We start from the raw sequence: 26,344 nt of genomic DNA on the forward strand, positions 1-26,344 counted from the left end.
GTGAGATGGCCGACCAGAAGGAACAAAGAGTGTGCGTGAAATTTTGCTTTCTGAAGATCGTCGAAAGACCATTGACCAACTTTCTGAGGAAACGAACATCTCATGGAGCACGGTCCAGCGAATTTTAACCGAAGGTTTGCACATGAGACGGGTGTCTGCAAAATTTGTTCCTCGCTTGCTCGGAGATGACCAAAGAGAAAACCGCGTGAATGTTTGCCGCGACTTGAAGGGTGAAGTGCAGAATGATCCAGAATTTCACGCACACTCTTTGTTCCTTCTGATCGGCCATCTCACTAATCTCCAAAGGGTTGAAACAGGACCGCACACAACAGAGCACCACAGATAAACCACTTAACTCAGACTGACGCCAGCTCCCTAACAGTCGCGGGAGACCCCCAGCTAACATCACCTAGCAGCACAACTCGTAACTACAAAGCATGCGCGCGCAACAGGTCGTTTCCGGTTATTTTTGGGTCCCCCTACGTATGCAACAACTGTTTCTTTCAATTTCTCCTCCCCACAGCTATTTGTTTAATTATATCAGACTTATTAATCTTCTACTCTACTGAAAGAGTCATACATAAACCATCTTTAAAAAGCATATACAACAGAACCACAATAAAACTACACAAATAACATGAAAAGAAACTAGCAGATGTACATTTCGGGAGACATTCTGTGTCACACCTCTTTAGCGCAAAACAGTACAGCAACTCCGCACATAAGGAAAAACAAATCACTGAAAGGGTTAAGGAAAAGAGTTGACGTATCAGTCCATCCTTTCTTGCTGGGAACGAAGATGATAAGACTTGCGAACATGAAACATTCCCGTATGCAGTGTTTAAATACGGCATCTTGCACACTGTACTGAAGATTTCCAGTTATTGAGACATAATCGTGCAAAATATTAACCCTTTCACTGCTACGTGCTGCTAAAGCAGTGACGCACCAAGAATGCACAATGCTACGCGCTAATACAGATGTGATGCATTGACGATGCCAACGCTGCTGTGTCGCTACACCACTGATGTACTCCATGCTACTATTGTACAACCAACATATGGGTTTCCTTATTGGTTGATTTTAAAGAGTCCTGTGGATGGTGGCTGATAACACCTTGCAATGACATTTATGCAAAAAATGAAGAAGCTATTTAAATAATATGATGGTTATAAGACTTTAGCTCTATAAAAACCATAAAAATTGTAGGAAAAAAGAACAGCAATAAAGGCTGGCGTAGCGTTTAAGAAAGGGATTAAAAAAGAAAAGTCTTACAGCAAGAAACAGCACCTGCTTAGCACCACACAGTATACCGAACACTGAAATACTGCCACTCCATATAACACGTGATGTACAAATATAATGCTTTCCTACTGGACAGAGCTGCAGCTCCGTCAGTCATCGGCTTGTCAACATGGAAACCCCAGTTCAACCCCAGGGTAGTCCAAGTGAAATATTTGCAATCTTTTCCTTTATACAGTATAAAACCACATATCCACAGCACAGTATTATCAATATCCACAGAAGACATCATACAATGAAACAAAAGACTGCTCCTTTATTTGTGACCTACTACATAACATGTTGACGCAACCACTGCTATGGTAACTCAAAACTTCATTAATGGCAACGATAAAGCTCATGCTCGCAGAACGATTTATATATACAGAGAGCGAGAGAGAGGGGGGTGAGTGAGAGAGAGAGATCCAGAATTTTCATGGACAGACTAAGGAAAACCACACAAAACCCTAAGTAAAGGCAGCCGATCTTTCACATCTGTTGTGGTACCTGCAAAACGCAAGTGACTGCTGCACCCTGTGTGTGTATGTTGATGAGAGAAGAGATAAAGCAAAATGAATATAAAATAATAAAGTATAAATTCGCTGTTTTGGCCTCACGCTATCATCTAGAGACAGCATGCCTAGAATACTTTTCCACCAAGCTACATGTTAAGGTAAAGGTACCCCGCCCTTAATGGAATGCCACATAGAGTGGAAATATAGCTCCAGTCTTCCTTAACCTTCTGCACCAGATGTAGCTGAGAGGCAAGCTGTACATCTTGACCACTTTCAAGCCTGTGAAAGAGCTCACAATACCAACTCAGTATGAGGCTGGGTGGGCTCCAGATCCAATCCATAGTATCCCAGCCAAGTCACTACATTGAATGAGTTATCAGGCTCACATAACAACTGTGACATACATAATTTCATACAATTCAATACATACAAAAAGTTGTTATAATATACAAAGAAGATATTTTGTCTAATAATATATGTACAATTGTCTGGCTACAGCTATTCAGTTTAACAAATTATGCAAAACAACCCTGTCTACAGGTGTATAGTTACTATTCGGAAAGAAACCTAGTCCCATATGCAACCACATGGTGTGATGAATCGATGGATCTAAAGACGAACTCTGCCACTTGTTATATCTTCATACAGCTTCTCCGTGAGGGGAATGTACTGTCCGCCTGACAGGAAATACAGTTTATCCTTAATCTTATGTGGATCGAAACCTTCAGTTCGAAGATCCACTTTCTTGATCTTGAACGTGCCTGAAAAAGAGAAATTTTAACCAGTCACTAAGCAGTGGGTTCCAAGGGGATTGCTGATTACTCACGAATGTCAACGTAACAAAACAAATTGAACTGCAGCTTAACATTTAAATTCAAACCGTGTTTCGAGCCTGGCACTTCAGTCATAATGGATGTAATTATTATACCAACATGAGCAAGACAGTGAAATTCTTTCCAAGCCAAATGCATTGATGACATGATTCAGCTCTCTGGAACGTGGTACTGATGTGGTGGTTACCCCTGCTAGAGCCTCGTCTGCACTAGGACACGCCACATGAAAATTGGGCTGGAAATAACACACTGTCATGGCAGTCACCGTTGTCTGCTCAACAGTGATTGGCTATGCTTTTATGTCAGTGTCAAGTTTCCACTACGGATCTGAAACATGGTTCTTGACTGAAAAGGATAAAGTTATGTTAAACACATAGGACAGGAAAACTCTAAGGAGTATGGACCAGTAACTGAATACGGGGGAGGAAGAATCAGAACCTAACCTAACCTAATTGACAGAATTATATAAAACCGCTGACCTGACAGTGGAGGCAAAAAGGTTGGAGTTGTTCAGGTATGTGGTTAGAATAGATCAAAGAAAAGTAATTAAGAACATAAGGTAAAACAAAAGTGAGGGGGTGCATACTGAGATAGATGGGAGATGAATAGAATGATTTATGAGAGCTGCAAGTGAAGATATGGAGGCAAAATGCAAATAAGAGAAAATAATGGGCATTTCTTGTGAATGAGGCTGAGTTTCTTACGCAATTGTATGTCCAAGGAACAAGCAACTAGTCACATGCCCACTCTATGTATGCAGGGTGTGTGTGTGCTTTGGCTTGTGCATACATTTGTCAGCGTCTGTGCAAAAACAACATGCCTCAAAATTTGACCTACTAAAAAAAACATAAGGAATCACAGTGGATATCAATGCATTTGGCGCGCGCGCGCGCGCGCGCACACACACACACACGCACACACCCTACACACCCAAGTCTAGACCTAACTGGAGCACCTACCTGTTATCTGTAGCCGTGAAAGAATTCGAATGAACAGAGGACGTGCGTACGTTGGTAGGTTTTCTTGGATGCCCTTTACAAATGTAACAAGATTAAATGTACCATCTGTATCTACAATAGCAGCCATCCCTGCACGACCTTCAACATGTGGTACCTGTAATCAGAAGTAACGCACGCTCTGTGCATTAGGCCCCTGTAAGATCTGTTTGTATCACCACAATTATATCTACGGGGCCAGATCTTTCCACTTCTTCAGATATGATCCACCAAGCCCACATTTTGGGGCACATGATAGCAGAGTTAGTTGAGGCACTATGCTACAAGCCAGAAGGTCACAGGTTGGATTCCTGATGCCACTGGATTCTTTTAACTGACCAACAATTCCAGCAGCACTATGGCCCTGGAGTTGACTCAGCCTCTAACAGAAATGAGTACCAGGAATATTCCTAGAGGTAAAGGGTGACCGGTGCGTAAGGCTGACAACCTCACTGCCATCTGTGAGTCAAGCTAACCTCTCCCTGTGCTTAATTAATTAATCATCATGCAATGAAGACATATTGGGTAGTGGAGGTATGGCTCCAATATTCTTAACACTGGCACTAGATGGGAGTGAGTGATCAGCTTCACTCCCCTACTGTTTCTTCAGGGAAAGAGCCCCTGGTACCCATTGGCCAGGAGGCTGGGTGGGGTTCAGAGCTGGTCTGGATGTTGTGAAGAGAAGTTTCTTGCCCCTGCTGGGAACTGAACACCGATTCCTCAGTCTTCCAGCCCACAGCCTAATTGCTATACTGACTGAGCTATCCCAGATCTTTGGTGATTATGAAGGCCAACAAAAATAACATTACCTCTACTCCATAAACCACAGCATCCTTGAGGCCTGCAATGTTGCTGATGACAGCCTCCACTTCAGCGGTGGATACATTCTCTCCACGCCATCTGAACATATACAATATACATGTATTTCACATTTAAATTATTCAGCTCGTAAGAGACCCCATGAATTATTCAGCCATGTCTTAATAGACTCCAGAGATTAAATACAATTAAACATTACTGCCCATGTGCTGTACTACCATAATGGTGCATGTACATAGCCCAGCTTGCTGAATGTCCAATTTTCAACAATAACACCATTACCACCTGTATGGGTGTGAAACTTGGTCTCTGACATTAAGGGAGGAACACAGACTGAGCGTGTTGAGGAGAATATTTAGACCGGAGAGAGATGAAGTGACAGAAGGTTGGAGAAAACTGCATAATGAGGAGCTTCATAACTTGTACTCTTCTCCAAGTATAATTAGAAGAAGTATAATTAAAAGAAAGAGCCCACTGGGAAGACCAAGGTGTAGGTGGGTGGACAATATTAAAATGGATCTTAAGAGAGATAGGATGGGATGGTATGGATTGGATTGGATTTATGTGGCTCAGGACATGGAGTGCTGGAGGGCTTTTGTGAACACATTACTGAACTTTTGGGTTACATAAAATGCTAGAAAGTTGAGTTCCTGCACAACTGGCAGCTTCTCAAGAAGGGCCCAGCTCCATGAGTGAGTGAATGATACCATTACCAAGTTAAAATATGGCCCCTAGACCCACAGTACTGGGAGATTTAAAATCCCCTATTAGCAGATGAGAAACTGTCATACTCTAGCTAAAATCAGTACGCTAATACGCTAATACGCTGCACATCAAAGTATCCTTTACCTCGGTACTACCTCGAGGTGAGTGCTCAACTTCGTACCCTGGATGCTTTACCCCTGGGGAAAAAGCCCCTGTTACCAATGGGACAGAAGACAGTGTGGGCCCCAGAACCGTAATACCAGGAGACTTAAAATTCCCTATTACCGGATGGTAACCTGTCACTTCCAAGTTAAAATTTGTTTTCCAACTGTACAGAACCAGAAATTTAAAATCCCCTATTCCCAGACAATAAAGGTTAATACCAAACACTGTCACTAAACATAATCCCCAAGCCAGCTGCAACCACTTCCACTCTATTTCTGTACCGTCCACCTCCATATCCTGAGATCCTCATCTTCATGCCACCACACACCAAGAAAACAAGCTGTAAAGTGAGTTAAGCATCTTCATTCTGTGAACAGCTGACGGAATCTGTCACACAAAAGGAACTAACTACATACCTGGGGCCACGCCATAGCTCAAGCGGTTAGTCGCTGGTTTCCCACAGCGGGGGCCCAGGTTCGATCCCGGGTCTGGTCAAGTGGGATTTGTGGTGGACAAAGTGGCGCTGGGGCAGGTTTTCTCCGAGTATTTCGGTTTCCCCTGCCAATCTTCATTCCACCAACCGCTCCACAATCACCCTCACCTATCATCTGGGGCTGGTACAATACGCCAGAAGTGGCCACAAAACAAGGGACTCAGTCCCTCCCCACTAGCAATGAAAAAAAAACTACATACCTGAATGTGTCGCCAGTTCTGTCCCTGAAGTAGAAGTAACCCAACTCGTCCATCACAAGGATGTCACCTGAGAAACACAGATTTTATACAAATTATAAATCACTCCGTCCAATGAGACCTGTAAGTCTTTTACTACATAAAAACTTAACACCCTTACATGTTTCGGTCTCTGTGGACCATCCTCAGAGGGCAGAGGGTAGTGATGTTTGCCCTCTGAGGATGGTCCACAGAGACCGAAACATGTAAGGGTGTTAAGTTTTTATGTAGTAAAAGACTTACAGGTCACATTGGACGGAGTGATTTATAATTTGTAATTGTTATTGTGACGGACCAGAATGAAACAAATCAAACAGATTTTATACTTTGCTAATCAACTCAATCCATTCACTGCTGGTACAGGAGCTTGGCTGCATTGTTTTACTATAATTCTGTTCCAGTTAAAAACTATGGTGAAATTTTACTGCTAACATCATTCTAGAAGGTCCACTTAAAGGAAATTATAAATAATACATTACCGTCCATCATGCTCAAGTATTTATTGTGCTAAATATTTTTAATACTTATCTACATATGCTCAAAAATATATTCATTCATTATGTGAAATTATACTTTAATTATACGCATATTTATATACTTACAGATAAATTCCGGTGAGATGGAGCTTCATTTAATTATTACTGATGATAACAGATTTTTGTGATCTTTCTGAATCTGTGGAAGATCACTTCCTGATTGTTTAAGTAATATATAAATGCCATGACAATTCTTCTTTAATTATCGCTGAAGAAGTGTACTGGCCATAAAATGAGTGTTTCATTTTTTCTTTGCAACCTCTGTCCAAAATGTTTCTCTTATTATATTATTTCTTCTCTGATACACCAACACATGTTCCGCGCCTTCCTGTTGTCTTTGTGTGCTGGCCACGAACCCTCAAGCCCCAATAATGTCGCATACCACAGTGAGCACGAATCTTCTTCAGTCTCTCAAGATCTCCATGTAATTTACTGTCCAAGTAACGAGATGTGAGCCAAGAGTATTTTCCATCCACAATGTCCTTCTGTCTGTTAAGGAACCAGTCAGGAATCTTGTACTGACAAGGATTTGACATGAGAGTTACGATTTTTCCAACCTCCTCATCTGTACATTCTCCAGCCCTCTTGTCCAGATCAATGTCTGCTTTCTTCAGCACTATGTTTGAGTATCGGCGACCAACTCCTTTGACTGCTGTCATGTCAAACATCACCTTCCTCTTCCCATCGATGTTTGTGCCCGTGACATGAAGAATGTGTCTTGACTTCAGTCAAGATGTGTAGAAATATACACGGCTCTTTGATGTGAAATGTCCACTATTTTTGTCCAGTTTTATTTAAAACTGGGCTATTTCAACTAATATTAGCCTCACCACAAAAGGCCTTTCAAAGTGATACTACTTCCTCCCTCTGATTCTTCTGACTTCAGGTCTAGAAAACCGAGATTAACGGCTGTGGGGATCCGCTGCACTGACCACGTGACACCCTCTATCAGCAAAAGTTGGCACTAACTTCGCCAACAAGCATCAGTCGCTAGGTCGCTATAGTTCGCTTGCGGACTACAGGCCATGGAGCTTCTTCTGATTTCCCTCTACCTCCAATTGGTTCACTCAGAGCCACCATGTCACCATTCACTCTCCTCTTGAAAAACAGCTCTTTAAAGGGCAACATTTCCTTCCTCTCTTTCCTCTGACTTCCTTCTGCCTCCTCCTGTTCATTCAGACTCGTCTCCCATCACCCTGCCTTAGAAAACGGCCCATTTAAGAGCTACTGTTTTCAATGTTCCCATTCACCTACACGTTCACTCAGTGCCCTTGCCTAGCTGTCCCTTGCTTCACATATGTACCAGTTTTTACATGCTCAAGTTTCTCTTCTACCTCAAAAATGCAGGCAGCAGGTTCCTCAGAAATGTTGGTACCCACTTATAAGATTACATGGCATCACGCATCAGAAGATGGTAACCTTCACTTCAGTACAGTTAACACCATCACAACCTGCTCCATCAAGATCTGATTTAATTAATTCTAAACAGTTCTGACGATGGTACATATCACTTGGGAACACTAGGTTTCTGGACTTATCCATTCAACAGAGTAGGCATCAACAATTCAACAATCTGCCACAAAGTATTAAAAACTTGGGCAATGATACTAAAAAGTTTAAATCAGAGTTAAAAAATTATCTACATGCTCATTCCTTCTACTCTTTAGACGAATACTTCAATGTAAATAGAGAATGATGTAAAATTAAGTTATATTAATTTTTAAGCTAAAATTGCCTGTACTTATGTATGTAACCTTTTGACTTGTTCTGTATCCAAAGGTACTAACCTGCTTAGGATTTATAGAATGTAAATAAATTCAATTCAATTCAATCTGCCACCCCCTCATCTGAGGATAGAAGCAGATCCAGTATCCAAAATGTTGTATTCTTTAGAAAACTAGATGATGAACAAAGTCCAGAAACCCAGTAATCCCAAATCTAATTTAACATTATTTAACCATGATAATCTTGATTTCCCATATGTCCATTCTCTAAGGGAAGTCTCCATAAAAATTCTTGTGACCCAGTCAAGAATCATGTCAACCCCATCACATGTGCACCCTCAACATACGCATCCAAATATCATCATGAGGTAAGCTATGCAAACTTACCAGAGTTGAAGCCCTGATCACCATGCTTAAACACATCATAAATCACTTTCTTCTCCGATTCTTTTTGGTCTGCATATCCAGTGAATGAGCTAAAGGATTTCTTGGCGTCGATCTTCCCCACAAACACACCTGGCTCTCCTGTCAATACATAGGGTCACATTTTGTTTCAATCATGCCCACTCAGTCTGTGAGATGTTGTCAAGGTTCCCACATTTTCTAGATCAGTGTTTCTCAACAGCCAGGCCGCAGCCCGGTACCAAGCCCTCGTATTATAGAAAAAAAGAATTTACCGAGCTGCGGTGTGACAAAGGTTGAGAACCACTGTTCTAGACGATCGGGTCACAGATGGTAGTGAATGCATCCCCCGCCCTTTACACCCTCAGGAATATTCCTGGTACTCATTTCTGTTAGAGGCTGAGTTGACCCCAGGGCCATAGTGCAGCTGGTAGGTTTAGGTCAATCAAAAAAACCCATGACTCCATCAGGAATTGAACCTATGACCTTCTGGCTTGTAGCATAGTGCCTCAACCAACTACACTACTGCTTGTCCCAGAACAATGAAGGGCAAATATTGTTTAATGCTAATACAATCACTCACTCATGCTATGGTGCAGGAAATGCAGTACAAAGCTTTTTAATATGATAACATAACACACAAAACATAGAACACAAAGCAAACAAATCAAACTGGTTTAAATACTAAACTCTACACATCCATGTAATAGCTCTCAGGCAGTTAAATGACTGCTTCTCACTGCAGAGGCTTCAGTTCAATCCCAGGAGGCACCATGTGAGATTTGTGATGAAGTGGCATAGGAGCAAGTGATTATCTAAGTTTCCTCAGTTTCTCCCAGCTGATCAGCACTCCACAATTGCACCATACTCATCTACCACTGACCCTGCCCAGAAAAGGCAGCACATTGTCACAGCCTGTCTTCAAATCTAGGGCTTCATGTCTGATCCAACATTTGGCTGGTTACAGAAAAAGACAGTTTTAACCTTTAAGAAACTATACAATAATGAAGTTTTCTTGCATATCTGAACGGCAAACAAGTGCTCAAAGAATACTGTTCACAAATCGGCGGTGTGGCGGTGAGAAAGTGCACACAAGTTTATCAGCCGACTGGTTCAGCGATTCACTTGACTTGTTCGACACTGAACTGTAGGTCCTTGTATACTGCTTCATGGCTTATCTGATGAGCATTCACCAACATCTGAAATCCCTTTTCAGGCAAAAGAATGTGACTGCAGAATTGGGGGTTGATGGGACAAAACTGTGCCCATGCAGTATAACACTGACTCCACAAACAGCCTTCCTGGAAGCAGCTGACTGCAGAGGTGGGGGTTGATGGGACAAAACTGTGCCCATGCAGTATAACACTGACTCCACAAACAGCCTTCCTGCAAGCAGCTGACTGCAGAGTTGGGGGTTGATGGGACAAAACTGTGCCCATGCAGTATAACACTGACTCCACAAATAGCCTTCCTGTAAGCAGCTGACAGCAGAGATAAGAAGAGCGTGATGTATGAAACACACCAAGAAGGCACGTAGCGTCTCTAGCTATTTAAAAGCTACAAACTGTCTTGCTTCCTGTGAATCAATCAAATGCTGAGAAACTGGATGTTTAGCTACTTCAATGTTTTCACTGGAGTGTCATGATACTGTGTTTAGGAGCACTTCTACACACTGAAAAGCAGCCATTTGGAAGAGAAAGGAGATATTTATATATATATATTTATTTATTCATTAATTTACCAATTCATTTATCCATTTACTTACTTATTTGCTTATTTACTTATCTATTTATCTAGTTATCTATTTATTTGTTTGTTTATTTATTTACAATTATTTAAGTTTGTTTATTTAATAACAATGCCAATAGATCAGACAACATAGTACAGGTGGTCAAACCAACTGAATTTGAGAGCTGCATACGATAATTTTCAGAAGTTCATGACATGTGACCAAGATCTGGGTTGTGTGGAACACGTATTTACACGCATGCTTTATACATGGCAGATCTTCTATATTTAATCCATTTGTACGAAATGGAGTGACTAATAACTTTTTCTGCACACTACATAAATGGTTCAAAACTGGCATGTGTGACTCGAGAGAGACAGTTTGGCCATGTCTGCTGTACAGCATCAGTAGAATGGTAACTGAATAATCAACGTGGGCTCCCTTGGTTGCATGACAAATATCCAGACGATCCAGCATGTTTGGTGTTACCATAGCCACAGCGTCCCTTATGTGGGCTTTCAGGTGTTGCAGGTCGTTGATCTTAACTTGGTAGACAATGTTCTTCATATAACCCCCACAAGAAAAAATTCATTGGGGTTAAATCTGGTGACCTAGGAGGTCAAGCGATTGATCCACTTCTGCTGATCTATCTCCCAGCCATCACTCTGTCCAAGTGATTCTTAACATGGTGGCAGAATTGTGCCAGCACACGCACATAAGCCACACGTGGAAAAAAACTTACAGGGTTTTCCTTTCTGATGACATAAACCAGATACATGTATGACAATTACTTTCCGAGATATAAATTTTTTATTTTGGATACCGTTCATCCGGACACTCGACATATGGGTCAATAATATCTGTTATTTGAGGTTTTTCTAAATTTACTGAATTTAGCATATAAATGGTATCGCAAAGACTGTTATCAGCAGACTGCCAACTGTTCCATTGTCCAACCTTGATCTCATCGGTGCAAGTGTTGGGCAGTCGCAAATTATGTGAAGGGAGGATTCCTCTTCTTGTTCATACTATCTGCAAGTGGCGCAGGGAGGCCAATAAAACACATATAATTGAAAACTGCATGGTCATCACAGCAAGTGGTTATCATTTGCAAATTCATTAAAAACAATTCTACATATAGGACATACAGATAAAAGCATTAAACATACACCACATCTACACACACCATGCACACAGTTTGAGCAAGGTGCGGAACCAAACGTGGAACAGCAGGAGAGAATAACATGCAATTCTCAGTTTACCGAAGTTACATTATAAGGACAGAACTGAGGTTTTGGGCAAACAGCAAGTCACAGACAAATGGACTATATGAAGATGTGCCACGCACGGACATACAAATTACCTGCACAGAAGAGGCAAGCAGAAAATGCGAAGGGAACAGACACTCTGGTACCACAGTCATGAGGAGTCTGAAAGAAATTCCCCACAACTGGTACACCACTTCTGTACATACCATGAACCCCATTATACACACAACATATGAGAAGTTCACATACATACATTTAGAGGCATGAGAACTTACGGAGAACAGACAAGGACTGCCCCCCGGGATGAGACACTGTGTAATTGGTAGAACATTACCGATACTTCGAAGGAACCTGCTACCTCCATCTTCAGGGCAGAAGACTCTCCTACTCTGTAGACAGAGTCCCTCTGAAATGTAACGATCTAACAGACTACACAGCACTGCATCCCATAAGGCAGTAATCTTCATAGTTACTAGGCCTCTTTGTCTGGTCCTTCCTGATATCATCTGTTTCACTTTCCTAGCCTTTGCCCAACTAGGCAAGGACATAAAATCATTTCAATGGTGCACGCACCCACAGAACAGGTTCAGTAACCTCCAATAACAGCATCATCAGGACAGCATTGATCAGCAGAGGGAATATACAGCTTCTGAGCATGGAGCAGCATTTACCAAAGCCTGATGGCGTTTATTATGCAAGCTGAACATGTTGGCATGATTTTAGGATGATCCTTGCAGTGACACTGGCACATTAAGTTCAATATGTTCCCAAATATATAGTACAATGGCGAAGGGTGACCAGTTTCATCAGCCGTGTGCCTTGCCTTCTATTTCTGCTGGAGGCTAGTACATTTAAACCCAGAAATATGAAACTTACAGTCTCTGCAGCAAAGCCATTTTATCCAGACTGACACATCTCAGAGAGAATAGCTGAGTACCCTCTGTTGCAAGGCACAAAATAGTAGCTCCATGGTATCTATAACATGGTACATCTAATGATCACCCTACTGGTTCCATGTACTGACACACACAAAAATTTAGAAGTAAACTACATGAAAATGTACTGTTATGGTTCCAGGCCACTTCCACATGCTTTCCAAATCATTATTTACTAATCAACCTAAGTGGCCTCCATAGTCTAGGGACAATGTTCCCACCTCATGACTCTAGGTACACAGGTTCAAACCTGGCGGAGGTCGTGGAATTTTTAAGGGCAGAAAAATTCAGGGAACAAGTCCTCCGGGAGGGACTTTAAGCCGTGGGTCCTGTGTCGTAGATGTACGGCACGTAAAAGATCTTCATGTCTCTAGGAGACCTCTGAGCAAAATTACGCAAGTTTCCTGCCCAAGTAGTTTCCAATGCCTCTGGTAGATGGGGGAAGCATCGGGTACTGAGGGCCGACCTTGTTGATTGAACGTGGCTGATAGCACGCACCAGTACCGGTAGGGTATGGCGACTGGTAGAATATCGAAGGGGGACGTACAATAGACTATTAGTCGCAGTGCATGGGGAAACCCACCCCCTCCAATAATAATAATAATAATAAACCTATCATTTCCTGCTATATGTGTGATAGGCAGTATTATTAAATAAAACATAAAAAAATAAATGCACTGCCAATGGAAATCTTTTGCATGCAATCGTCAAGGAAATATAAATTTAGAAATAAAAAAAAACAGAACTTACCTGGTTCGCACAGTATACACAGCCCATCTTTCCCACGGATTGGTTCGCCAGTTGTCTCATCAACTCGAATTAGCCCCACACGATACACAATACGAGCATAGCGAGGCATAAATCCTACAGCTCCAACTGTGCTGTCTATATTCACTGCAAAGTCAATAAATAATCTAGTTAGGTGTACACAGTCTTTTCCATTTCTTACAAACTATCTAACCTCTACTGTCTAATAAAGTAAGGTAAAGCTATCCCTATAACAGGTCATGACCTTTTGGCTTGTAGCATAGTAGTGCTTCAAGGAATTATGCTATCGTGTGAGCCCATCATCCAGAAATACATGATTTTAAATCTCCAAGTTCTACAAGTCTGGCAGCCACATATTAGTATTTTTAATACAGAATATCTGCACATTATGAAAGGGATGTGTCCTTGAAAACTTGTCTAAACTATCGAAGTCAGCATCATGGATCAAATTTCTCAAACTGACTCCCATGTTATAAGTGGAAATGCATTACTACAGAACTATTTTGTACCTACAGTTGTAATAAAAATACTATCTTTGTAAGATTTGAGGTTTTCACAGTGCCACTATCTCCTTCCTAACAAAACTATCAGTATATACAGAGACATTTTAAATAAGGGTAAATACAAAGCATATGACACCACTATCCAAAACAGTATCAATGCGTATGAAAAATGTTTTACTAACAAAGTCTGTAGAAATTTCAAAAGGAAACTGATGAAAGAAAGTTTGTCCACAATACTTAAAAACCTCAATAACTGGAAAGTTCTGGAAATACAACTAGCTACTTTTATACTAAGACACTAACTATACAGAATAACAATATTACACTGAGTGATGTTGCTGTCTAGAGTAATTATTTTTGGCAAAGGTGGACACTATACTATTATAGCAAGTGTCACATAACTTCGAACAAGGCCAAGAGTAACTTTGAAGAAGAAAAATTTCAGACAAGGGGGTTGAGGGTGTGAGAAGTGATAGGCGGCCAGTGGAAGAACGAGTGTTAAGAAACTCCTCCCACCACAAGCTGTGCGTGGGATTTGACTAGGAATGTGGGGCCTTGTTCGAAGCTACGTGACCCTGTCTATAACCCTGCACAACTGACACCTGCATCTCCTACTTCTAACTACTTGCTAACTCATATAAAACTTAAGACTCACCAAGATTTGAGTTTCCTTCTGTAGCACCATAGATCTCCCCAATTTGTTTGATTCCAAATCTGGTAACAAACTTCTCCCAAATTTGTGGGCGTAACCCATTACCGAACATAAGCCTCACTTTATGCTGCCTCTCCTCGGGACGCACTGGTAGTGATAGCAAATAGCGACACATTTCTCCTATATACTGCGCCACCTGGAGAAAGAACACTATCTGGGTCAACATACTGTCAAGTGGTGTGATTACAAATGGGGTCTGGTCTGGTGATTGGATTTACTGGACACTCATACACTTGTAACTACAAATAAAGATCACAGTCTCAGTGAGTTACATATTCCAAAGATCACAATAATTATAGCACAAATAAAGTCTCCTCGATCTTCACTAGCTGTTGCTTGGTAGTGGCTTCCAACGGTGGACGTCTCCTTTCCACTGGGTTCCGAAACTGTCCCCAGCCTCAGGTACCAGCTTCTCACTTCTCACAACTGTAATTCTAAACTAACTCAACTAGCAAGAGCCGTTGTACTGTCGCCTTTTTACGCAGCTGTTACTTGGCAATGGAATCCACATGCCACAATAATGAACTCAACAACAATTCACATTCATGTTCCTAGCTTGTGAAAGCATTACAAACATGAATATCCCCTCTTCCAATATGGACTGACATATATCCCAGCAGCTTATGTTTCCAGCACTGTCGAACCACCCCTCTCAACCCTACAGTGTTTTTCTTTCATGTGTTATATTACAGCAGTCATTATCTAGACTACATAGCAGCAAACGGTAGAATGACTGAAGAATGATGAACTGGAATGGATCTGAAAGGGTGTAGGTACTACACTGGGGTTTGTCTGGAGGAACTGAGAAAACTACAAAAAAGAAACACTCAGGAGGAATAGATAACTGGTGTCCTAGCTAAGATATGAGTGGAGCACCTCCTCAATATGGGGGCCAAAGGTGCTCGCGTCCATGACATTCTTTAAGTCATACGTGTCCCCTGGGTAGTGCAAAATGAGCAACAAATCTGGCAACGCTTCCCAAAAGAAAAGTGCAGACTTCTTCAAGATGGAACAGAGCAAGAACTTGAGTGCTCTATTGGGAAGCAAGAAGCAAAATGGGTTAAATGATCCCAAATGCAGCCACTGGAAACCAACCAACCAACCAACCAACCTCCTCAGTATGAATATAAAATGTTATCACTATGTCAAGCTGGTTGGTCTGTATAGTGCTGTCTACTGACTGCTGCATTTGGAGCAGCTACCATTTCTGCGAGATCTGCTGTAACATTACAGGTCCATCTTCTCCGTGGGCTTGGTTGTATCTTTGTTGGTTTATAATGATGTTCTCTCAACTGTATATGTTATATACTAAACCAGAGAATGACCCTGAATAATAATGTCACATGTGACTAGACACGGGGTTTTGATTGATAATTGGATTTACTGGACTCGTTTAACTCGTAACTACAGGTAACTATAACAGTTTCATGGACCTACACCTTCTACATATCACTGTACATACTGCAGCACCTATGAAGTCGTGACCTGGTAATGGCTCCCAACAATGCATATTCCTTGGCTTCTGTACTCATGTCCTGACTTGATGACAACTGTCTTCCCATGGCTATAGCTAACTGAGTTGTCTTGACAACTCTCATTATATAGCCTCAGCACAGGCCGCACCGAAAACACCACTCCCAGGAGTCCTATTGTTGTCATGGGCTGCTGCCTAGTGATAGCTCGTTTGTTGATTGAGCCGTTCCCACGCAATGAACAACATTAAGTAGTCATGTTATGCTATTTTTATTCAAGGAGTGGTGCAAGGTGATGTCCTTTGGTTTGGGGGCTGCAAATGGGCCCACTGTACCTCCCTTTGATAAGGTATACATATGGCTTACTGACGGAATAACAACTAGTACAGGGAAAATCAAAGAACTCTGAAAAACGCTACTCTTATGCCACTCTAACCGCCACAAATCGCACATGGACTACCCTACGATTGAAAATTGGGCCTCCAGGGAGAAACCAGTGACCAGCCACACAAGCTATGGCATGGCTTGAAGGACCAATTAGGACAATATCTGGCAGGAAGGACTGATGAAGGATCAAACCCTTCACTTCAGATACCAGGCCTCGGTGACGAGAATTAGGCATGGGATTTCCTGGATATAAATACAAACTTGTCCATGACATCTGGTGTTCTTGACCCTCCAAGTAGTCATATTATAAAATATTTCCCCATCAAAATGTACTATGCATTTCTAGATTCCACATCTGAGCAATCCAGACAATGCTGTGTGAATGTACTCACTGTGCAGTTATAGGCAATGCAATCTGCCCAGAAGTTCGAGGCTGAGAACTTGGATCGAATGGCAAGGGACGCTCCACATAGAAGCACCTGCCCTACCCCCAACGTGCCTCCGGCTGTGTGATACAGGGGAAGAGGCGTGTATAATGTGTCATCAGCCTGAATTCTCAGCATGTAATGCACCCCCATACTCATAAACATATACCTGAAAATTAAACAATCATTCCTAAGAGTATTTCAGAAATGGTGAGTTGGCTCATACATCATTATACAGTGTGATTAAGAAGTCGTGTGACATATGTTATCAGACATTCATGTGGCACTGTACTGCTTCAGTTCACTTTTTTCTTGTCATCATATCAACTGTTTGTTTCATGTTTCTTTAATGCATGTTATTTTGTGTTATGTCACTTGTGTGACTTCACAATCACCCTATACCACTCTATGAAATACTGACGGAGATGGAAGGTGGGTGGGTTATTTTATGACACTTTCAATATCTAGATTATACAGTGTCAGATGACAGGATAAATTGGAAAATACTGCTAAAATGAAGCAGTCACAGTCAGATCAGGTATTATCCTGGCATTTGTCTGCAGAGACTGACGAAAACAATGCAAAACCTCATACAGACTCATCACTACCCCAGCCAACAGAAGGACAAGAGACCACTGTAAGTCGCGGTGCAAGGGCCGAGAAGGCATACCCCTCATACATACATTCATTCATCCCAGCCAACATACGAATCAAGCACCTCCCAAATACAAGTCTAGCACATCACTGAGAGACCAACCTGCTCAGTGCGCACCGAAGGTGTGAATTTGAAGTTATCACATCTGTGTATGAAGATTACTGTCTTCCGGGATGTGAAGCTGTGTAGTCTGGTGGGACACTATCAACGTTTCAGGGGGCCCTGCTACCTTCACTTTTGGAGTAAAAAACATGCTGAGTATGGAAGAAATGGTACAGATACACGAAGTGCGGGGACCGGTATCAGGTCCCCACACTTCCCAACAGGAATAAGGAGAACAGTGAAGACTTTGGTCTATTCCCTGAATGTAGGAAGCCTTCTTTGCCTTAGGCCTGGCAAACACTGTCCTCGATGGGGCCTCCTTCCTACACCCATTTAGCTGATATTTTCTCTCCTCCACTTTTCTGTTTTTTGTACTTCTTTACCTCCCCTTCTTGGTGTGCCTTCTGAATCACCTCCTGCTAGTGTTTTTTTGTTCTTTTGCGCCATTCACTGCCCTTGAAATATGGCCTTTCCTTGCTCTGCTTCCCATGAGTTCCCTCTGCCTTCTATTGGTCCAATGAGAGACATCACTTCTCCCATTCACTTTGCCCTTGGACAACCTTTCTAGGGGCCAAATATTCTTTACATTGTTTTCATTTCATTTCTGTTGGTTCACTTATGCCCCAGTTCCGGTCCCCCAGTAAACAACCCATTTTTCTTCCACCTCTAACTTGCTCCACTGCACCAAAAATGGGGATAATGTATTATCCAATAACAGCCTCACATTTCATGCGATTCTGTGTGTTTACTGTGAGGAAGGCATTGGATTTTTAATTATTATTATGATGAGTGTCTTGCATAAATAGAAGCAAATTACATAAAGCTTTGTTTTGTTGTGCTTTGTTATTTATTAGTCTTATCAACAAATGATTCATACTGAATGTAATGATAAGATTAGCAAACAAATTTATGGATATCAAGATGAATATTTGCAGCCTGCAGGTATCGAACAATCTGTACTCCACGGTTTCTTAAACTGTGGGTCATGATCCCCCATTACTTACAGAGTTCTCAAGAATTACATACAATACAATTGTATCCACACACACAGTTTTGGCAAGTCAGTAAGATTTAACAGGATGCTTCTGGAACATACATCTGCAACCAGTAAAACATTTCACCATTTACAGAGTGGAGAATTTTCAGTCCAGTTCGTACGACACAGCACGCACGTAAACTACACGACTAATAATAAGAACATAAAATCAAGAGAAATAAACGACATCTTCCACCATAAGGAGGAAAACAACATAACCCAATGTCGGCTCATGATATTTTAACATAATAACTAATTTTTTACATGCAAAAGAAAATTTTAATACAATTTCAAATACATTGGGAGGCTATTGTATGAAAAAGTGAATATCATATTGCGTGCAGTGGAAAATACCAGTCAGAATACCCAGCAAATATGCTTAAAAGAAACAGCATCATGCGTAAGTCTACTCTTCAAGAAGCGCCGTCATGAATACCTGGGACAAACACCAAAACCAACCGTGATAATAACAAAAATTTATATAGTGAGCATTATTCATAGCTTAAGTGCATATGGTTAAAACATTTTATGTGACAGTGTTTCCTGATCGTAGTGGTGCGCCTCTGAGGATGATTCTTTTGAATCGAAACATGTAAGGTGAAAAAGACTGAAGTGTTGTAAACTTGTATGTCACACTGGACTGAAAATTATCCACTCTGTAATTAGTAGTGTGACGGACCAAAATGAGACAAATCAAATTTCACCATTTATTCATGAATGTACTGAACACATTATTAATAGCTCACTGAAGTAGGTGCAGTGAGGTTGTAAAGCTGCAATAATGTTTTGAACTGCATTTTCACTGACCAGCAGAAGTGTCAGGTGCAAGTCCTGTAGATACTGTAACACGACAGCTGCGAGCTGCAGCAGTGGAATGAATAAAGGCAGCCAACTACTACATAACAGCAGGGGGAATGTGTGTCCTCTGTTTCTGCGATTATTCACTGCTGCAGACATGTTTACCATGCCGTTGCCTAGCAATGACTGTCTTTATTCATTCCAATGTTCCAGCTTTCTGAACCCCAGGTGTACTGGGAAATGGGACTCATTAATGTGTTACATTAATAAAAGGCACTCTGTCCAACGTACCGACTATGTGAGATCACTGCAGCTTTTGGCAACCCTGTAGTTCCTGATGTGAAGATGTAAAGCACCTTGTCATAGTGGGAACCTTCGGTCAAGTCTTTATGCGGGAGATCAGACGGAGAGGAAGCTAGAGCAGTCAACAAATCGACGGCACCGGGGAGTAACACCTTGTCTATGCCGCTGGCATTATATTGATAGAGAGGCAGGTCGCTGAGGTCGCCCAGTGCCATCTGCAGTTCTACACAAAGATGTTACAAGTAGAAGCTAAGCACCATGACATAACTGAGGTACTATCACAGAACTTGCCTGAAGGGACTGATCAAAAACCATGATCACCTCAGTCATGATAGCTGGTGTTGCAGCTAAGACTTGAACCGAGCACCTCATGAATATGAATCAAGATTTATTACTGCTATGTCAACCCACTCAGAATGACACTGTGTAGTATGGCTGAAGTTTACTAATGTTTCTGGAGATTGCACTTCCTCCATCTTCAGGACAGAAGAGTAAGCCTAGCAAGAGGCTGCGTCATAGCTCAAGCGGTTAGTTGCTGGCTTCCCACCGCAGCAGCCCGTGTTTGATTCCAGGACTGGTCAAGTGGGATTTGTGGTGGACAAAGTGGCGCTGGGGCAGGTTTTCTTCGAGTATTTTGGTTTCCCCTGCCAATCTTCATTTCACCAATTACTCCACAATCACCCTCACCTATCATCTTGGGCTGGTACAATAGGCCAGAAGTGGCTGCAGTACAAGAGACTTAGTCCCACCCCACTAGCAATAAAAGAAAAGCCCAGCAAGGAGTAGGGGGACCATTCTAACGTGAAACATGCAATTTGTTTGGTGACATGACATGACACAACACTAATCATTGGACAGCAATTTAAACCTATGAAGCCTTCCTGTTAGAAATGCTAACTGCACCATCCTAATGGTGCATGTCCTTAATAAAGTTTAGCCCAGTGGTACTCAAATTATACTCAGACTGAATCCTAGTTAGTGACCTGTGAGCAGGGCCCTACCACTGACACCGGACAATAGTAATCTTTTTCCAGTTTCTCACAAACAGAAAATAAAGCTGATGGATAGAATTTTCTCAATTTTACATATTTTGTTGAAATTGAGGTGCAGAAGCAGCTGAGACAACAGGAAAAGACTTCTATGCTGCAGGTTTTGAGGCACTGGTAAAGCGATGGGATAATGTTGGTAGAGGAGATGTCGGGAAATAAATGTTTTTCCCAGGTTTGAATATCACATGTTTTATATTTTATATACATTTGTGACATATGTACTGACTCTCCCTCATAATACTGTTCCTAGTTTGGATCACGGCATACTGGAGAGCAAATTTGAAGGCCTTCTGTAGTGAGGAGCTCTGTGAGCCTAGAAAGTGCAGGAACCAGTGGTTTAAAGCGTACCACTGAAGTATGAAGACCAAGCTGTGATACTGTGGTTCTGTTCATGACACAACACAACTACCAACTTAACACATGAAGTCACAACTACTGAATAGTCCACATTTTGTAAGTTATGTCTTATTCTCTATTTTTGAAGGTCGCGGGTTCAAATGCCGATGAGGTCATTGGATTTCTTTCAATTGACCTACTCCTTCCAGCCGCACTATGGCCCTGGGGTCGACTCAGCCTCTAACAGAAATGAGTACCAGGAATATTCTTGGGAGTAAAGGGCAGCTGGCGTGTAAGGCTGACAACCTCAATCTTTGAGCCGAATGTCTAGAAAATGTGGGAACCTCAATGTCTCACAACCCTATGGGCCTTCGTGGCCTGGTACAGGGATAGCTTTACTTTTTTACTTACTTTACCCCAGTAAATATGGTATATTTGGTGTGGTGTGGCAGCAATGCTCTAGATTCATATTCAGGGGGTACTTGGATGAAATTTCACGNATAAATATGGTATATTTTTCAAACAGCAGGCTGGTGTGGCAGTAATGCTCTAGATTCATATTCAGGGGGTACTTGGATGAAATTTCACGAGTTCCCACCTATCATTACTGAAATATCCATGATTTTCCCCAGTCTCTCCAAATGAATACTTATACTGAAACTGTGCACACTGCTGTACTGTTTTCCTCTTGTGATAATCATTTAGACTGTATTTGTGGTCTAGTGGTCACAGTTCCTGGCTACAGATCCAGATGGTCCCATGCTCGATTACCGGCACTCAGCCTCGTGAGGATAATTGATGAGCTATTTCAAGGAAATAACGGCTCCGGTCTAGAAAACCGAGATTAATGGCCATGGGGATTTGTTGCGCTGACCATGCGACACCCTCTATCCGCTAAAGTTGGCACAAACTTTGCTGACAAGTGACAGTCGCTCAGTCGGTATAGTTCGACTGCGGACCAAAGCCACGGAGTTTTTTTTCTGCTCAACATCGTTTATGACAATCCATATCTATTTTATGATATAACCTGTCAACTAACATACAAATCAATCAACAGACATTACGTTGGCTTCAGCAAGTCATAGAAACCTACACACCTCTCTTTACATCAATCCCAAAGTAATCAAAACATGTGATAAGCTCTGGCAGAAGTCCACATTGTGACAGGTGGGACCACATTACTCTACGAATAATGTTTACTAAGTTTTTCCCTACAGGGTGACCAGAAAGCTCCAAAACTTACACCATTGACCTAATTTTATCAAGCATTTCTATATAATGTGATGCATGCAGGAACAAGCTAGATCTCTCTCAGTTCTTTCCTTCCTAACCCTTTGAAGAGCAATCACAGAAAGTACCATGTGCATCAATGTTGGGAAAGCTCTGTATCCTGCCCACACAATGTACTGATTATGGGTTTCATATGAATCTCACAATAAACAGCAATTCCCTTAATAACATTAATCTGCTGGTGTATGTGATGGAGGCATACTTGTTTTTGTGAGGCAGGAACTGAATCTTTATATACTACCTGCATAAATATTAAGCTTCGAATGGTTAACAGAGAAAATGAAGTTTAAGAGTTCTGAAAAAGACAGAAGGCTTCTGGGCTGTGATGCCAGGAACAATGATAGATATCTGCCAGCCCCTCTGGCTCCAGGGAACGTCTTGACTAGCTGGGCGACTACAAACTTCTCAAGGATTCTGGTCCATGAAGTAATTTATTAAAATGTGTCTTACAGAAATATGACAAGGTGAACCTAGGATGGAAATGATTCACAATATGGACCAATGCAGGCTTTTGTAAACATGGTGATAAGCATTCTGGTTTCATAGGAGCAGGGAATTTCCAGACACTTTTAGGAATATTGTGTCTGGAAATAAATGTTTGGATTAGATGACTGCAAAGGATCCAGAGGGAATGAAGAAAACCATGAGAAACCTGTCACACCACTCGGTGTCCTGGCTCGTATACTAACCAAACACCTCCTCAACATGAGTCTTGTGCCAGCCGATCTGGTTACCCTGTGTCCCAGCCAGAGAGCTGTATGTTGCAACATTATGCAAAATATGAATAAATTACTGAAGAACCATTTATCTCCAATGAGCTACAACTTTCTATATCACCTTGTACCCAGACTACAATTTTCTTTTATCTCATTGCTATCTTTAACCTTTGTTCCAAATAATTTCTTTGACATTAACATAACTTTTCTTTTGTTAGCATTAACTTCATGACCTTTAAGATAATCACTCAAAGTAAATCCATCGTCTCTTCCGTATAAGGGTTTTGATATGAAGGGATATGTTGAATGTGCAAGTTAGTGACAGATTAACTCGTATTTTCATGACACTTTCATGAATGATAAGTCAAAAAAGACTGGAAACAAGCAGTTAAGTGTTTTAAAGATCTATCTTAGCTTGTACCTACAGGGGAACCATTCTTCAGAAGCCACCAGCTATTCAGGTACACAAGAATTTACACAAGTAAGAAACTAAGAGAGAGAGAGAAAGAGAGAGAGAGAAAAAAAAAGAAACTCTGTGGCTTTAGTCTGCAAGCGAACTATATCAACTGAGCAACCGCCACTTGTCGACGAAGTTAGTGCCAACACAGATAGAGGGTGCCATGTGGTCAGCGCAATGGATCCCCATGGCTGTTAATCTCGGTTTTCTAGACCAGAGCCACTATTTCCTTGATACAGCTCCTCAATTATCCTCACGAGGCTGAGTGGGTTCCATTCCAGACACACTACTTCTCAGAAAAATCTGGTAGTGCCAGGAATCGAAGTTGGGATCTCTGGATCTGTAGTCAGGAACTCTGGCCACTAGACTACAGAGGCGGTCGCTATTTCCAACATTAACTGTAATTTTTCCAGAGACTTGTAGCAAAATATAGCTTCCTTTCTTCAGATTGTGTCACATAAGCAGCACTGTCACGTGGTCAGATACATAAACAAACATGGTTCTTTTTCAGATGCAATGACAATACTTTGACCTAACAAAAATTGGGCAGCAAAAGGGCTATGTGCCAAATGTCAGGTCACAATCTTGCAAAGTAGGGGATTCAGCATTGTACTCGTACTACAAATACGGAAAGATAACAAACACTTGAAAACTCACCACTGGCTAGTTCGGAACCAAAGATAATGGCACGACTGTTGGCAATTTTAATGGTATGGACAAGAGGTAACTGCCGTAGATTTGAGTTGATCAGTGCTGTAATTACACCGATCTTTGACAAGCCAAGCCATATACAAACATATTCTGGCTTTGATTCCATAAATAGCGCCACTGTGTCTCCGCGATTCAGACCCACAGATTTACAATAATGTGCTACACGGTTACTGAACTCTTCAACCTGCAAACAGACGAACATTATGGTACTCCTGAGTCTGCATACTGGGGCCTCTAATTCAGCATTCTCATACAGATACAATGTGCTTTAGCAGGTCATGATTCCTTCCTCTGTTAACTATACAGTTATCAGTTTCCTCTGGCATGTGCCAGCAGAGGCTATCATATTAGCATTAATATATTCATATGAACAGATTAGTTAGGTGACTGGAGGGGAATATATGGAAGTAGCCTGGAAGGGGAAGCTCAGGAGGATTGATGCACTCCTTTCTGTGTCCTCAGTACTGGAATTAAGGGGACCAGGAAGCATAGAGGCAGAAAACCACAACTTCTAAACTCCAGAACCAGATGGAAATGAGATTAGGTTCAAAATGAGGCCACTTCAGTCCTGTGGAATGGATTCCCCATGACATATGTATATACCTGTATGCGGGCAACAGTTTCTTGTTTCACTTTGCTAGATATATCACCACTGCCTTCCAAACTAAGCACACACCTCTGTGAAAGTATCATAAATTTCTGAAAGTCTAAACCTCTGATCATCAAAAACAGAAGTTTCCAAATGTGACACTGCTTTTTCTAAATGAAAATATGTTCACATAAACAAAGTAAAGTTGTCCATGTGCTTAATTAAGCACCACACCATAAACCCCATTCGTTGCCATGGAGATACAGCTCCACCATTCTTAACCTCAGCACTAATCGAAGGTGAGTGGTCAGCTTCAAACTCATGACACTTTAACCCTCCCAAAAAAACCATTGCACAGAAACCTGAGTAAGCCCCAGAACCTGTCTGGATACTATGGAGAGAACAAAAAAAATTTATCACTGCTATGAATCTGACTCATAGACAAGTAAACATAACCACATTTAAAAACGTACACCTTCTAAAAATCTTTCTTAAGTTGCACATAAATTTTCATTATAATAGCAACAAATGAAAAAGGTTCCCAGTTTCTTGTTATAACAAATATGCATATGCGTGTCTAATACATGCACCTGGTCCCCAATTAACATGAGTTCTACCAACACAAATTCGGTTTAGAGCAGTTTTTAAAGAAGAGCTGGCTTTCAAGTAACGTAACTGTTTTTTTAACATTGTTTCTTCATTACATTACATTATCTTACAAAACACTCATGTCTGACTAACACGATTTCACCTTACATGAATACTTTCACGAATGTTAATCAGGAACTGGGTGCCTTATGCTCCGTCACTATTATTTAAATATACATATATTACATCAAGTAAACATTTCATCCAAATTAGTCTTCTGGTATGTAATGCTGTGTAATTTTATAGATGAGTGCCATTTTGGGGGACACTACCACAACATGTAAGATTTGAGGCTTTCACGGCAGTGACTATGAAGAAAGCAGTCTTCTGGGATTTGGCACTGTGTATATGTGGTGTTAACCGACGTTTCGGAGGAACGTATCGCCTCCATCTTCAGGGTAGAAGAAAAAATATAAGAAATCTGCGGTTAACGTCGGTTAACACCACATATACACGGTACCAAATCCGAGAAGACTGCTTTCTTCACTACCACAACACTTTCATACATCATACTACAGACTTTCTGTCATCTTTGAGCTTGATTACAAGGACTTCAAGGCTTATTTATAGCATCAGCTGTAGCCAGACTGCATACTGTCCAATGATACGATGATCAATGAATTGGAAGGGATTTGAAAGCAAGCAATCATGGCTTAATTGAGATAATATCTAGGTATTTGCATCTAGTGACCGAGACAACCATGAAAGACCTTGATCAGGAGGTCAACCGTTGAACAAGGCACCCCCTGAA

The 26,344-nt window shown here is 41.4% G+C and overlaps 2 protein-coding genes across 2 annotated transcripts in view; both read right to left on the bottom strand.

The window, feature by feature from the left end:
- Positions 1-1,538: 1,538 nt before the first annotated feature.
- LOC111869216 (long-chain fatty acid transport protein 4) overlaps positions 1,539-26,344 on the bottom strand; it is a 28,123-nt gene continuing 3,317 nt past the window's right edge. The window contains exons 3-12 of the mRNA XM_023860554.2: positions 24,303-24,540; positions 19,786-20,020; positions 16,871-17,072; positions 14,563-14,755; positions 13,387-13,530; positions 8,690-8,827; positions 6,007-6,073; positions 4,434-4,524; positions 3,589-3,742; positions 1,539-2,557 (exon numbers count right to left, since the gene is read on the bottom strand). Of these exons, the coding sequence (XP_023716322.1) occupies positions 2,406-2,557; positions 3,589-3,742; positions 4,434-4,524; positions 6,007-6,073; positions 8,690-8,827; positions 13,387-13,530; positions 14,563-14,755; positions 16,871-17,072; positions 19,786-20,020; positions 24,303-24,540 (1,614 nt within the window). The 3' untranslated portion in view covers positions 1,539-2,405. The remainder of the gene's footprint in view (positions 2,558-3,588; positions 3,743-4,433; positions 4,525-6,006; positions 6,074-8,689; positions 8,828-13,386; positions 13,531-14,562; positions 14,756-16,870; positions 17,073-19,785; positions 20,021-24,302; positions 24,541-26,344) is intronic.
- Positions 6,300-7,517, bottom strand: LOC111869217 (40S ribosomal protein S18-like). The gene has a single exon (XM_023860555.2). The coding sequence runs from the start codon at positions 7,244-7,246 to the stop codon at positions 6,866-6,868; it is 381 nt and encodes a 126-aa protein (XP_023716323.1). The 5' UTR covers positions 7,247-7,517; the 3' UTR covers positions 6,300-6,865.

Source organism: Cryptotermes secundus, unplaced genomic scaffold, assembly GCF_002891405.2.
Source record: "Cryptotermes secundus unplaced genomic scaffold, Csec_1.0 scaffold2069, whole genome shotgun sequence".
NCBI lineage: Eukaryota > Metazoa > Arthropoda > Insecta > Blattodea > Kalotermitidae > Cryptotermes > Cryptotermes secundus.